Source organism: Protopterus annectens, chromosome 2.part1 (assembly GCF_019279795.1).
Source record: "Protopterus annectens isolate FY-2018-M chromosome 2.part1, PAN1.0, whole genome shotgun sequence".
NCBI lineage: Eukaryota > Metazoa > Chordata > Ceratodontiformes > Protopteridae > Protopterus > Protopterus annectens.
Window position 1 is genome coordinate 1,876,679,826 of NC_056729.1, and position 15,294 is coordinate 1,876,695,119.

At 39.3% G+C, this 15,294-nt stretch overlaps 1 protein-coding gene across 7 annotated transcripts in view; it reads left to right on the forward strand.

The window, feature by feature from the left end:
• Positions 1-15,294, forward strand: part of DCTN1 (dynactin subunit 1) — a 1,835,652-nt gene that overhangs the window by 747,456 nt on the left and 1,072,902 nt on the right. For all 7 annotated transcript variants that reach the window (XM_044063298.1, XM_044063299.1, XM_044063300.1 and 4 more), the window contains one exon: positions 1,857-2,054. In XM_044063298.1, coding sequence (XP_043919233.1) covers positions 1,857-2,054 — 198 coding nt within the window. The remainder of the gene's footprint in view (positions 1-1,856; positions 2,055-15,294) is intronic.

The window sequence follows — 15,294 nt, forward strand, 5'->3', positions numbered from 1 at the left end:
TTGTAAGCGAAATGCTGCAACATGGCCTGTAATTAGAGCAACTTTTTTTTTTTCTTTAATGACCTTCAGTCAGTCCATAAAGACCAAATTGCAAACATTATTAACTTTCTTGAGCTTTGCATTAGCTAGTAGGAGAGGCTTTTCTTCTGTTTTGTATTATATATACACTCTGGTCAAAATAAGATGCGGTTGAACAGCTGCCCAAAGTACTCAGGACATATGTATGCAGTGTAGAAGGAAGCAGTGCTGCCAGTTAATGATTTGATTGCTCTGGCTTTTGGATTTCATATGTGCCGTCACTCGTCGCCTCACAGTAAGACGTTGTCCTTTTCGATTCTCAGCTAAAGCGTCTTGTGTGTGGAGACATGCGTGAATGGGCGTACCTTCATTGAAGGTTGTGTGTCAGAGCTGGCAATTCGGCACGTAAAAATATACTGCCAGTCATTAGTGGACCGGAGTTCTGCTGTGGCTACCCCTAACCGGGAAAAGCCGAAAGACAGAACAACATTTGCCGTCACTCTGCTGTTAGTAGCAGCTGCCTCGGTCCAAGAGTACTTTGCAGAGTTGTGACAATTACTGGTAATCTACTGCCTTATTTGTTAAAAAAAAAAAAAAAAAGTGGGTGGAATATGTGAAGAGGATTTGCATTTGTGTAGGTAAACTTTGAGATGCATTGTAGGATTTAGTACTTCAAGGACTTGTGCCATTTGTCAGGAGCAGTTTAGCAATGTTTTCTCCACTTCATTATTATCTAGAGCTGCCCATTCAGCATCTTTTATTAAACTGTAAATTAAATAGTTGTTCCACCTACTTCCATTCCTTTCAGAGAGATGCAAAAAGGAGAATCTGATTTTGTCCTTTCATTTGTTCCACAAATGATGGGTTTAGGTTCGTGATTCACGTTTCTACCAGATCCTCAGAGCTGAAACTCTCTGGCTACTTCCTTTACCCACAATGCCCCACCAAGTTAATATACCTCAGAGCAAGTTTGCCGCCTTCAGCTTCAGAAGCGGATCCTGTCTCTCTAGAGGTTTGGAGTGGTATTTGGACTTTTTTGTGAGATTAACATGGGTATATATGTGGGTTACTAGGTTCTGAGTATGTATAAAAGTGCAGTTGTGAGTGTTATGTATTGCAGTAGCAGATGCTTTAAGACATTGCATCAGGACATTTTCTGCCCTGTATCCTCCCAGTTTAAACTTTTTTTTTTTATTGGGCTATATCCATACCTTTCAACTGTACAGATTTTTGCCACACATTTTTGAACTGTTCCTCATAAAATTTGTGTTTTTCTGGCAAATGATTGGATTAAAGTCACTAAATAATGACATGCAAACTTGATATCATTCAGTACATGCTTGCTAATACAATATGTGTTGTTCTAGCAACTTTCTAACTTTGTAAGAGCAGAGTTTAAAACTCTCTGCTTTTGGGCATTTTCCCCTATTTCATTGTCTTTGCCTAGATTTCTTTATTTTAGAGGTTGAGGGATATGTCTGTACCCATATGATTTATCCTAAGTATCCTTCATGATTCAGGATATTTTTAGAAATGGATGTGTTTATTGACAAGTTTTTTTCTTCTAAAAATTCCTTGATCACATGGGAATGTACTGGATAGCGATGGAAGAACTCTATTTTTACAGATGTACCATGTGAAGGTACAGAGTGCAGTCTTGGAGGATGAAGAGAGAAGAAAAATATTGCAAAGTTGGTCTTAACAGCTGTTGATACAATTCATGTCTAAATTCTGTTACAAGCTCATCTAATTATGTTAGGAGTACCTCATGAAGTTATACTGTTTTTGTAGTGTGGCATTTGTTCATTTTATTTGTGTTGGTGTATTTTCTATTTTAGGAGGAAGAGAATCTTCGGAATCAGGTGAAGGACTTGGAAGAAAAACTTGAAACCTTGAAGGTTAAAAGAAGTGAGGATAAGGCTAAACTCAAAGAGCTAGAGAAATGCAAAATCCAGCTGGAACAGCTCCAAGAGTGGAAAATCAAAATGCAGGAGCAGCAGACAGACCTGCAGCGGCAGTTGAAGGAGGCCAGGAAGGTCAGGATACATTTACTTTTTTTTGTTTTTGCAGCTTATACATAGATTCATAGATTACCATGCTACATTTGCTCAAACAGTTGACAGATAACAAATAGGTCAGATCCAGTCTAATTTGCTAACAAGAACAGGTGAGTAATAAAATTCGGCACACCCTATTGTTTGAGGTTTGGTGACCTCAAAGTGTATTGTTTTAGAATGGGAGGTGCAGGTCATCTTCCCTCTGCATGAGGGGATGGGTGTAGAATTGAAAGATTGGGACTGAGATGGATTTTTTGTCCTGAAACTGAACAAACTAAATATAAGTTATACTTGTTAAAAAAAAGTAAACTGAGTTTTGCTGTAACACATTTAAACCATTTTGCAGAGAAACAAGCCCCCTGCACCCTGTGTATTCATGCTACTTGTATTTACAAATTGGAAAATTGCTGTGCCTTATAAAAGAGGCAGTTCTCACAGATTCAGCATTGACAGGCTTTGTACATATTACACTAATTGTACTTAAATTTTCAGTATTCTTATGAGCACAGTTAACCCCTTGAACTGTCAACAGGAACTCAGAGATGTAGGATTTTGCCACCTCGTAAAATAGATTAGTTCTTTGAAGTCTAGTTTATGGCAGTTTGTTTTATTTGGCTAGTCTTTTTTAACATCTTTATTAAATTACCACATTTAAAATGGTAATATGGCTTTAGTTACATTAATGGAAAAGAAAACAAATATTAGTAATGGTTTCTGTCATGCAGCATACATACATTTACTTTTTAACAAATTTTATTCACTTCAGCATTACGTACATTGCTCGATTCCTGCCTTCTCTTAAACCTCATTCCTCTCCTAGGCACTATTCTACATCTGTTGTGTCCATAGCTTCCCTTTATTTCTATGAAATGCGCTACTTTCCTTTTCTAAAAATCCCAAGTCCAGTTATTTTCTTTAGAATGATCAATACTTAAGTTTCATTTGGTTTAGATTTTGATTTCCTTTTTGTAGTAATTGCTTTTTTGTTAACAGTGATATTGCACTTAGTAAGCCATTACTATGTCTAGGCAAATGTTCTTTGTGTTTCGCTGTGGCACTCATTACATTTGGGTTATCCGAACATCCAACACAGGAATCCAAGACTCTGGTATTCAGGCTGGCTGAGGGCTACCTGCAGGCAGATAACCCAAATGTAATGACTGCAACAGTGAATACACTCGAACATCTACATTTATGGTAAGTGTACACAACTGTACATTTATATCCTGTATACTAGCTGAAAAGGATAATTCCCTTAATTGCAGTTGTTTCCCCAAGATTTTGGTCAAAATACTATATAGAGAAAATTTTAAAATCTGCCAACTCTTTACATTCACAAAAAAAGGTCCTGATTACCCCTCTGCCCCTCTGTTCCCCTTTTGCATATCTAGCAATTGCCATCTTCCTATGGAAAAATTCTTTGAAGAATACTTGGGGTGTAAACATATGTATGCAAGAACTTGCATGAAAAATCCTAAACCTGCTGTGCTTTCTTGCATACTTGGGAGCCTTGTACATTTCTTCCTATTGTTCTGCAAATTGCCTTTCCTTTTTGTTTTCCCAGTCTTTTCTAACCTCATCTGATTGATTCTTATAGTTATCGTGCAGTATTCTATATGCCCTATTAATTATCCATATTTTAAGAAGTTTCTGTTCTAGACACAAGTAAAAACTCTATCAGAGCTGACATTTTACTTAACACACCCTCATACATTCTCTTTGTACTCTTTAATCAGTCCCTTGTAAGTAAGGCAGCCTGTAACTTGTAGTCCAAACTTCTGCTTAGCCTCATCTTACTGTGAAAACAAAACAATGTTCTGTGCCTCACCAAAGTCCAGTCAAATAAACCAAAATGAAAATCCAAAAACCAATGAGACTGGACACTGCTCGAAGACCAACTCCTTCTGTTTATTGAAATTAGATACACAAATGATGAGCGCTTTCGGGCCTCTGCCCTTCATCAGATAAAGCATCTCCCAAAAACCAACATTTTAAAACAAGCACAACCAATAAAAATCAGTAAAAAACCCGCCTATTCTTAAGGGTGGGTCTCATAGGAATGACTTCATCTTACTGTATTATCTTTCCCACTCAAGTTATGTGTTGTCAGTACCTTGGTTTCTAAACTAATTTCTTGCACTAAATTCCAGCCCTCTCTTGCCCATTTTTATACCCTTGCTTGCTGTCATCCCTATTGGTAAAATCTGTGCAATGGCTTAGTTCTTAGAATGCCTTTTGCTACTTTAAGAATATAATATTCTGCAAGGTTGTTGACTTTTTCCTTAAGGACTCGCATCCAAAGTTATTGTCTCTGTTCATCTCTTGAAGTCTCCATTTCATGATCATCCTTCTCATATCTATCCAAATGTGTCTCCTGTAGCATTGCTATTTGCTTGTATGCTTAATATAGTTCAGAACTCTTTCATATGTTAGGACATTTACATTCCATGTTAATATAGATATAGCATACGGTTGCTTTTTCCTCATCTTTATTTGACCTTGCCAGATTTTTCCATACCTTTTCTCTTCAATAAAAAAACAGTGAAGGAACACAAAACTAAATAATTTTATAACCACCATTCCTATTTGGCATTTGTTGACTGGGAATGTCTGACTGAGCTAGCACCATTTTTCAACAGAGGCCCAGGGAGAAAAGCTTCACAAAATTTTACATACACCATAAAATTGTTTACAAACACTACAGTATACATGAGGTAATATAAACATGCATTATAATGCTTGGGTTCCCACTTGTAGCATGAGAGTTTAAAAGGTGTTATTTACAAAAAAAGGCAATAAAACAATATATTAAAGTCATTCATATAGCTCCAGTATGTAAGGACTTCACCATTTAGAGGGGAAGTAATACATTTAACTTGCAGCAAACACGCACACTTTGGCTTTCCAAAAATGAAGTTTCCTGTCTAAATAGGAGCAGTTGCTGCAAACTGATGGTTGCAACCACGTGTATTACCTTATCTAAAATAAATGGTAACTGTGCTAAAGAGCATGCTAGTTCTCACTTAGCCTGATTGCCTGTCTGTTCTTATTTTATGTCTATTCCCCCTCCATATGTACAAAACAGGATGCATGCTTTCGGCAAGCCTTAGCTTTTAATCTTAAGAAAAAGTGCACTGGCTCGCCTTAAACTTTACTTTGCATGGTTATGCTTCATGCATTAAGGTACTAAGGTTGTTGAGGAGGCAACAACTTGGGTACCTTTTCAATTTCCACAGTTTCAAACTTCATTTGTTTTTCAGTGAACTGCTTTACAGTGTACCTTTAAAAGTTAATTTCATTGTATCTTGCAACTTTCACTCAGAACTCACTGTTTAAGCCTGTTATGATTAGTTGTTTGTGCCTGCAGACTGCTGGTCTCCAAGTAAAATAATGTTTTCTTCATATTGATCACTGCTGCAGTAGCCTTAACTGTATGAGAGTAATATCCTGCCAAGGATGTAACAACCACCAGAACTTCAGGGCACCTTCCACACACCCAAGATGTCAAGCAGCGCAAACTGAGCAGACTAAACAAGTTGAGATGCAAAGTCCTTCAGAGCTTTACTGCTGCCGAAGAGTACACATCTCTGATGCTTTTGAAGATTGACGGTTGGCTTGTGCTTTTCTTTGCTGGGCAGATAAGTTCGGTTTTGGAGAAAAAACTTAGTTTTATAAATTGTATTGATGTCTTATTACTTTCCTCTTTAGGAAAGTTATTTTAAACCTAGGAGTAGTTTACTGAGACTGGCTCAGGGTTTATTTCAGGCTATTGATCCTTCTTGTAAAGTAGTTTCTGGTATAAGAAAAAGGGATTCCTCTTTCCCCTGAAGAGATTTAGTATTCTCAGTCTGAACAGGAAGATGCAGGGACTGTTCCAGGGTTTTGTCCTCAGATTTCTGATTCAGACTTCAGGGAGAACTCATTTTCTGATTCTTCCTGTGGGGTTTTCTCTTTAAGGCTATTGGTGGAATGTGTCATTAACGAACGCTAAGGTTTCTCAGTCCTTCAGAAAATACTGAGAGATGTTATACCCATTCTTCCTGTCCTGTATGCTGTAGAGAATGCGAGTGTTACTGCATGTGATTTTCCTTATAGCCAACTGTCCACAAAAAGGCAGATATGTTTTATATAGTTCTTCAGTCTTTTAAATTTTTATACACTACTCCCAAACCTAACCTTGCTGTAGTTTCCACTGCTGCTAAGCTCTTAGTTAATTCCAATCCTAGCTTTTTAATAAGGAGGGGGAAATTAACAGATATGGGAAAAATATATACTACTTGGATTTTCAAATTTTTGAATTGTCAGGCTGATATTTTAAAGCTTGCTGTGACAAACTGGGAAAGTATGAGGAATACTGAGGAATACTGTATCTACAGATTTTTTCTTGTGAAGAAAAAAACTGCTTTAAATAACTTAGTTTCTTATGTTGCACAGGTCACTACTCATTGTTTGCACTATATGTATGACCCTGTTGGTACTTCTTTCAGGTCTATGGCCACTGGTACTGTTTTAAGGGGATTTGCTTGGATACATTCTCAGAACTTCCTAGATGGTGTAAAAATGAGATTTTAAATTCTTCCTTGGATATAGATTTAGTGTTTGGTCCATCTGTTGCAGAGATAACCAAAGCCTATGATGAAATGGCCAAGCTGATCCAGGGAATCTCTAAGAACTTTTCAGCCATACTTTTCCAAGTTGTCCAAGGGATTTTCTTTCTCCTCATCTAATTGTGGCACAAATCAGAATAAACAGTCTCAGCAGAATTCAGATAAACAGACTGAAGAAATAGTAAGGGTTCCAAAAAGGAGCATCAAACCCCCTAAAATCAAGGAAGGACCGTCAAATCTGAATGGCTGTTCGAGACCTTGAGAGCCTCCGTCACCTTCGTCCCTTTTCTCTTCCAGAAAATCTGAATCTCCATTTTTTTCTTTGACAACCGATAGTTTCAGACAAATGTTTTTTTGAAAATCATTCAACAAGGGTACAGATAGCAGAAAGAAGAAACCCTTCCATTATTTGGCGGGGGGGGGGGTCATTCCTCATCCTGCATATCAGCCCCTTGTTTCCACGTATTCTTCATCTCATGCTGTCTCGAGTTATAGAACCAGTTTGCCCTTCCCAAGTTGGGAATGGGTTTTATTCAAGGATGTTCTTAGTGTCGAAGAAAGAAAATGCTTGGAAACCAGTTTTGAGTCCGTCTTTCCTAACCCTGTTTGTGATGGTTCCCAAATTCATACTGTTGTCAGTTTGCAGCCTGTTACTACTACTACTTCCCGTTTCAAATTTCCTGATGACACTAAACGTCTGTGTGTGTGTCTGTGTGTGTGTCTGTGTGTGTGTCTGTGTGTGTGTCTGTGTGTGTGTCTGTGTGTGTGTCTGTGTCTGTGTGTGTGTGTCTGTGTGTGTGTCTGTGTGTCTGTGTGTGTGTGTCTGTGTGTGTGTGTCTGTGTGTGTGTCTGTGTGTGTGTGTCTGTGTGTGTGTCTGTGTGTGTGTCTGTGTGTGTGTGTGTCTGTGTGTGTCTGTGTCTGTGTGTGTGTGTGTCTGTGTGTGTGTGTGTCTGTGTGTGTGTGTGTCTGTGTGTGTGTGTGTCTGTGTGTGTGTGTGTGTGTGTGTGTGTGTCTGTGTGTGTGTGTGTCTGTGTGTGTGTGTGTCTGTGTGTGTGTCTGTGTGTGTGTGTCTGTCTGTCTGTCTCTGTCTCTGTCTCTGTCTCTGTCTCTGTCTCTGTCTCTGTCTCTGTCTCTGTCTCTGTCTGTGTGTCTGTCTCTGTCTGTGTGTCTGTCTGTGTGTGTCATTATCAGTTCTATACCTTACCCTTTGTACTATCCATTGCACAGATGTGTTATAAGGTGCATAGCTCTGATTGTAGCTCATTGCAGGCTACAGGGTCTCCACAGTTTTCCATATTAAGATGACTTGCTCATCTACACGGAGTCTTTTTCAAGGTGTCAGGAGTTTCTCTCTCTCTCTCGGCTGAGAGATCTCTTGCACAAACTGGGATTGCAAGAGAACATTTAAAAGTCATTCTGGATTCCATTGCACAGGATTATGTTCCTGGGATGTCAAGTTAAGTACCTCAGTTAAAAGACCTTTTCTTCCACAGGAAAAATATATATCTTTATTTAAATTTATTTCTAACGTTTTTCACTCGGACATCAGTCACTGCAAGGGAATATCTAAGGATTTGGGTTCTCGTGGCATCTATGATTCTCATGGTACCCCTGGCAAGACTCCATATGAGAAAGAGGCAATAGTATTTGAAATATCTTTGGTCCCAGCATCAGCCCCCCAGTGCTGATGTTTGTCAGAAGAGAAGTATTTTGGTGGAGACAACAAATATCCTTAAATATAGGTGTCCCCTTCTCCCACCCTGCTCCAAAGCAGTCAGTCACCATAGATTCTTTGCACTTTGCTTGTAGAGCATTTTTGTGCATGGGACGTCGGACATCAAGGACAGACACAAGGGCATAAAGATCAAGGAAATGCTTGCTCTAATCAAGGCACTCAACTCCCTGAACCATCTGGTCCCAGAGACCTATTTAGGTGGTTACAGACAATACCACACTCATGTGGTACATCAACAAACAGAACCAGGTCATACCCCCCTTTGCAGACTTGTCATGCTAGCTTGGGCTATAGCTTCACTACACAGTCTCACTCTCCTGGCATCTTAAAGTCTGACAGAGCAAAACTGTGTGGCAGAGAAGCATAGCAGGACTAGGGCAGACCCTCATGAATGGAAACTGGATTGGGGTTGTATTACGACTTGATCCATCTGTGGAGAATTCCTCATGTAGACCTCTTTGCCGCCTCTCTGATCAATCAACTGACAAAATTCTATTCCACAGTTCCATGCAAGAAGTCTTGAAAACAGCTGCCTTTCCCTTCCCTTTCCTTAAATAGGAGTGTTCCTGTATGCTTTTCCACTAATCTCCAGTGTAACAGATACCTTTCTCCCCCCAGAAAAAGCAGCTGCAGACCTTCTGCACAAAGACTTACTCAGACGCCTTCAGTTTCACCTGGGAGGGGATGTTCCTATATGTCTTTCTCCCCCTTCCCTCTGATTCAGAAAGTCCTTCAGAAAATCAGGAAGGACAAACCAAAAATCTTGCTAGTGACTCCCTACTGGCCAAGGCAGCACTGGTTCCCCCTGCTATACAATTTAGCCAAGGACAGTGACTGCAAGTTACCCCACAAGGTCAACCTTCTAACACAAGACAAAGGAACTCTCCTACACCCACACTTGCAAATGCTATCCCTGACCCTGTGGATGATAAATTACTAACCCCATTCAAACACCACTATTCAGAGGATGTGCTATCAGTCCTGAGGGAGGCCAGGAAACCCACTACTAAAAAATCATACTTTGCCAAATGGGAAGGATTTACTCAGTGGTGTCTGTGACAGGAAAGGGACCCTTACGAGACTGATACCCCCTAGTCCTCTCATATATGCATCAACTTATAAAGGGTGGACTTTCCTATTCATCAGTGAAAGTGCACCTCTCCGCATTATCAGCCTGCTTACCTCTAAATCCCCCCTTGTTATCCAGGCTACATAGGAAACTCTTCCTTAAAGGGGTCTTGCATATCAGACCACCTAAGAAGTCTATTCCTCCTCCATTGGACCTGAACTTCATCCTGGAAAAACTCACTCAGCTCCCCTTTGAACCGGCTAATACAGCCTCTCTACAGTTTTGTACTTGGGGAAACAGTACTGTTAGTGGCTGTTACCTCTGCCAGAAGGGTTTCCGAGCTACAAGCCTTAATGGCATGCTCACCTTACACCATTTTTCATACGGTCATGGTCACACTGAGAACTAACCCTTCCTTCATGCCCAAGGTAGTCAATGACTTATCTTTAAATCAATCCATTCACCTACCCAATTTTTTCCCCTCTCCCACTAACCAAGGAGAGAGGATACTCCACTCCCTAGATGTCCACAGGCAACTGAGATTTTACCTGGACAAGACTAAAGACATTAGAAAATCCAGAAAATCTCTGTATCTTTCCACCCCAGGGCATTGGGCAGGGCGGTCACCAAACAGACCATTGTATCCTGGATTAGAAAGGCAGTCTGTTTCTGCTACTTACACCATGTTAAATCCCCTCCAGTTTGGGTTAAGGCACACTTCACAAGAGCAGTGGCCACTTCCAGGGCCTTCCAAAAAGGCATGGACAGAGCTTCCATTATGGAAGCAGCTACATGGTCCACTATCCACACACCAAACATTACAAATTGGACCAAATCTCCAAAGCACATGCAGGATTTGCCAGGGCAATCCTACAAGGCTTTGTGGAATCATCATCTGCATCCGCCACCCTTTCATCAAACTAAACTGTGGTACTCTCCCACACCAAGAATACTGCAACATAGGAATAAAAGGGCATAGAATAGTTGTGTAAAGTCTTACCATAACCGTAGATTTCTGTCCTCTTCCATGTTGCAGTATTCCTTCCCACCCACCATTCCCCCTCACTGACTCTACCAGTCTAACTGCTCCCTGATGCCTCTGTCCATTACAGAAGAGACCCAGGGTCTTATACATGTCACCTTTGGCAGCCTATACTGTTGGGCTATCTACTTTTCCTGCTTAGCTTCAAGTTCTGAGGATTGTGCATGCAAATGTCACACACAGGGTCCCTGGTTTATGGCCCTATGTGTGACGTCCCACGTAGCTGCAACAGCCAAACTGAAGCTTTTGTATAGGGGCCGACATGCGAGTCGCCTGAAGCAGGAAATCCCACACTAAGAATACTGCAACATGGAAGAGAAGGACATCTATGGTTATGTTAAGATTTTACACAACTATTCTTTCTTCCACTCCAGTCCCTAAAAAGAAAGGATTAAGTTAATCCAGGTAAATCCAGGGAGGAAAACTGCTTTCTGCGTCACCTGTCCATAAATATAGCAGAAACTATCCCTCTAGCCCTGGGCCTTTCTTCAGGAAACACTTCAAGCAAGTTCAGCAGAAGTCAGGTAAACGGCAATCCATAATAGGTTCACAGGTTTTACAAGGCTCTTGATCACCAGTGTTTTTATAAGACTTAACTGTGCAACCCAACCCAGTTTTGTCCTTGAGTACATTGGACACTTGTATGGTGGTGGTATGTTAGGAAGGAGGTAGCTGAGGGTTTTATGAGGGGGTATAGTAGTTTGAGCTAACTTGCTGTCGGCCTTTGTCAGAGACATGGGTGTCAGACCAGGGGTGAAGTTGCAATTTACCATCCAGTGATCAGGGTTTCACTTAAGGGTTAGGGATGAACTCTGCTTCACATGGATGGAGAGTTGTTTCCATAGTACTGGGAGTCCTTTAAGGCACAAAGCCGTCTCTCCAGTATGTTTTGTTTATGTTGCAGGCAAAGTTCAGGTCCTTGGCTCTAGTGCTGTTTGTTTTTCGGATGTGCAAGAGGTCCATTAGAGCTGGGTCTGAGGATGCTTTATAGGCCAAGCCGGATCACGTCTCAGTAAGGTGTAGAAGACCGAGTAAAGAGGGCCTTAAGGCAGTCTGTGTAGGGCAGGGTATTCATGCTCTGGGGTCTGCTGATGAGTAACTTTTGAGAGCATTCCAACTGTAGCAGGTGCCTGGTTAGGTACATGCCAAAGGGGCATTGTATTCAATGATGGGTCTGAAAAGAGCTGAGTAGAGTGGTACTATAACGCCTTTTGATCTGGATGCCTTATCCTTTCTTATCAGATGGGTGAGAGAGAATGATTTTGCAAACATAAAAATAAATTAGCGACTGTTAGAAACTGAAAGTAGCCACAAAAACAGATGAAAACTAGCACTTTCTTTCACTTTATTCTTATCGTGAACTTCTTCAGAAGTCGGTAGTCTGAGTTAGATTTTGTAAGACATCTCACACATAGTCTTCTACATTTTGTTTTACAATAGGTAGGTTTAGGTGCATTTTTGAGTGAGCGTTCATGTACAGGTTTATATTTATATTAGAGTGTACATTACACCACTATTGTGCATCGACATGGTATGTTGAGTGTGTTTGTTATCCATAGTGAGTATCTTTATGTATACTTGTGTATCAGCGTGGGGGGGGAGAGAGACTGTCATATATGGTTGAGTTAGTTTGTCTTATTGTGGATAATTTTCCATTTGATTACAAAATTGAGTATTGTTCTGATATTATTATATCATATACATCCATCATTTTTAAGTATTTCATTAGGCATTTCTGTATTAATTATGGTTATGCCTCACATTAATTTGATAGTGTTTCAATATTTCCATTATTTTATTACATTACCGTGTTAAATGATCATATTTCATCTATTTTTTAAAATGATAATTTTTAAAATGTAATATAGGTGTCAGATTTAATAAGTATGTTTAAATGTTAGATGTTTTAAATATAAAATATTGTTATTGTGACAGATGATTAATGTAATAACATCACTTCCTGTTTTACGGGTTTAAAACCAGGATGTTGGGAGGCATCCTGGTTTTCTGAAGAAGTTCACGATAAGAATAAAGTGAAAGAAAGCGCTAGTTTTCATCTGTTTTTGTGGCTACTTTCAGTTTCTAACAGTCGCTAATTTATTTTTATGTTTGCAAAGTTTTTTTCGGGTTGCCGATATCAGTTTTGGTTTGTTGAGATAGAATGATCTTACTGTCTTGGCTACATGTTGGTCATACATCTGTGTATGAGTGTGTGTGTGTGTGTGTATATATGTATATATATATATATATATATATATATATATATATATATATATATATATATATATATATATATATATATTGTCTTGGCTACATGTTGGTCATACATCTGTGTATGAGTGTGTGTGTGTGTGTGTGTGTGTGTGTGTGTGTATATATATATCTACATACATACATGTGTGTGTATATATATATATATATATATACATATATATATATATATATATATATATACACACACACACATGTATACTGCATACATATATATATATGTGTATATATATATATATATATATATATATATATATACATGTGTGTGTGTATATATATATATATATATATATACATGTGTGTGTGTATATATATATATATATATATATATATACATATATATATATATATATGTATACACACACATGCACACACACACACAGATGTGTGTATGTATGTGTGTGTGTGTATATATATATATATATATATATATATATATATATATATATATATATATGTTTCCAAATCTCTTACTCCTGGGTTATCTCTTAGAGATGTTTAATCAGTGGAGTGGAGTGATTAGGTTGGATGAACAGCTTTCCCGAAGGGCACTATAATGTAATCAGTGGCTATGGCACCAGTCATTTGTTTGTCAAACCCTCTGTGTTGTGGAGGGAATCTGTGATAGCTCCCAGTTTACAGTCATCTGTGAACCTGGTGAGCCATAGGACTTTGACATTAGCTTTGACTTCTGAGTAGAACATGCTGAACAGGAGCAGGCCCAGCAAAGACCCCTGTGTGCTCTGCTGGTGAATGGGCTCCTGGTGGAAATGGTCTCACCAGTCCTGACTTCTTGGGTCCTATCTGTGAGCCAGCCAGCATTCCAGGGAGTTATGATGGGATATATGCCTTGTTCTGAGAGTCTTGTCAACAGTAATTTGTACTTTCGTAAGGTTAATGCAGTGTATGTTTTCTAGTTTCTCTGGTACTGAAAGACATCTCCGGTTTTGTCTGAGTGCACTGCCTTCTAGCGTGGTATTTCTAGTTCTTCTTGAGAACATTTGTTTTGTTGGTCTTTGTCATTCTCTTAATTACTGCAGTTTTATTAACTCATCTCAATAGCTACTTAGTTTCCATTTTTTCCATTTAACTTTGTTTCCTCCAACGTCTGACGTATATTAAACACCTCTGAGTGCATTTTATTTATTTTTTTTCCACTAAATTAGAAGGGTCAAATTTGAATTTTTATTTTGGCTGAACTGCAGTTTTCCCTCCAGCCAGAGCTTTTTCTTTTTTTCTGTTTTATTTTCTCTTGCTATCTCCAAATTTATTCTTTCTTAGTATTCAGATAACGTAATTATTAGCCAGTGTAATGAATTTTACTATAGCTGATAAAAAAGACTGCCTTTTTAACAGTTACTCTGTATTCACTCTGTAATAACTTATATTGGCTTTTTTTAACTGTTTCTAATTTTTCACACACAGAGGGTTCTAATCAACATGTTTCTCGGTCAGTAGATATCTTGGTAAGTCGAGAATGAATACGACCTTGGGTCTCATAATAAAAAGATTATGGGTGTAGTGGATTAACCCAGTCAGCAAAGCATTAATATGCCACATCAAAATACGTATGAGACTGGCAGATGAACTATCTTGTACATTTTCCAGAAATTACAAAATTGATCTTTATTTGAAGAACAGGACTGGGTTTTACCACAGCTGTATTGCAAGGCCTGTTATTATTTCCTCTTTCTCGTTATAGGGGGTATGCTACTGCTTTGGTAGTGTTTCCTTGGTAAGGTAATTAATTAATTATATTGCAACAGGGATTCCTATGATGAACAGAGTATGGTTCTGAGATTATACTTGGTAGAAGGGTAGATGGTTCAGGTAAGGTTCCAGCTGCAGTGTAGGCTTTCACCCTTGTACTGCCTTTTTCAACAAATGTTTTCTGTCTAGAGGTAGGAAGGTTCTCAGACAACTCTTTAAGGCCCACTATACAACTTTACCCTCACACAAGACCCCAGCGGCTGTGTCTTAGGCATTCTGTTGTGGATACCCTGGAGTCTAGGTGGAGTCTGCCTTCTTGATTCCCACGGGCTTTGTAGGCTAGAAACAAGTGACCTTTATTTTTGCCCTCATGATGATCCACGGTTGCCAATGACCATCTGGCAAAAAAGAAAAAGGCTGTGAAATTACTGAAATAGATTTTTCTTTTTTGCCATGTCATTGCCAACATTCTGGGCTAAGGAAGGTTAGCAGGTGTGTACTGAGCATGACCCAAAGATTTGGAAGTCAGACTTGAGAGATGATGTACACCTGTGGTTAATTCCTGTGCTTGCTGCACCATAACTGTAGTTGAAAATCTGCATTTATGGTGAGTCTTTTTGTACATCTTGTCTCTGGCTTTGTGACACAGAGGAGTGGAATCCTGACTACAACCAGCCAACCCAAGTTCGACTTGCAGCTCAGGCACTGGAAGGGTGAGTTGCGATGGTGTGGCTTTTTGCTGGCTCAACCACTCTAAGAGGGAGGGAAGGATTTTTGCCCAAGC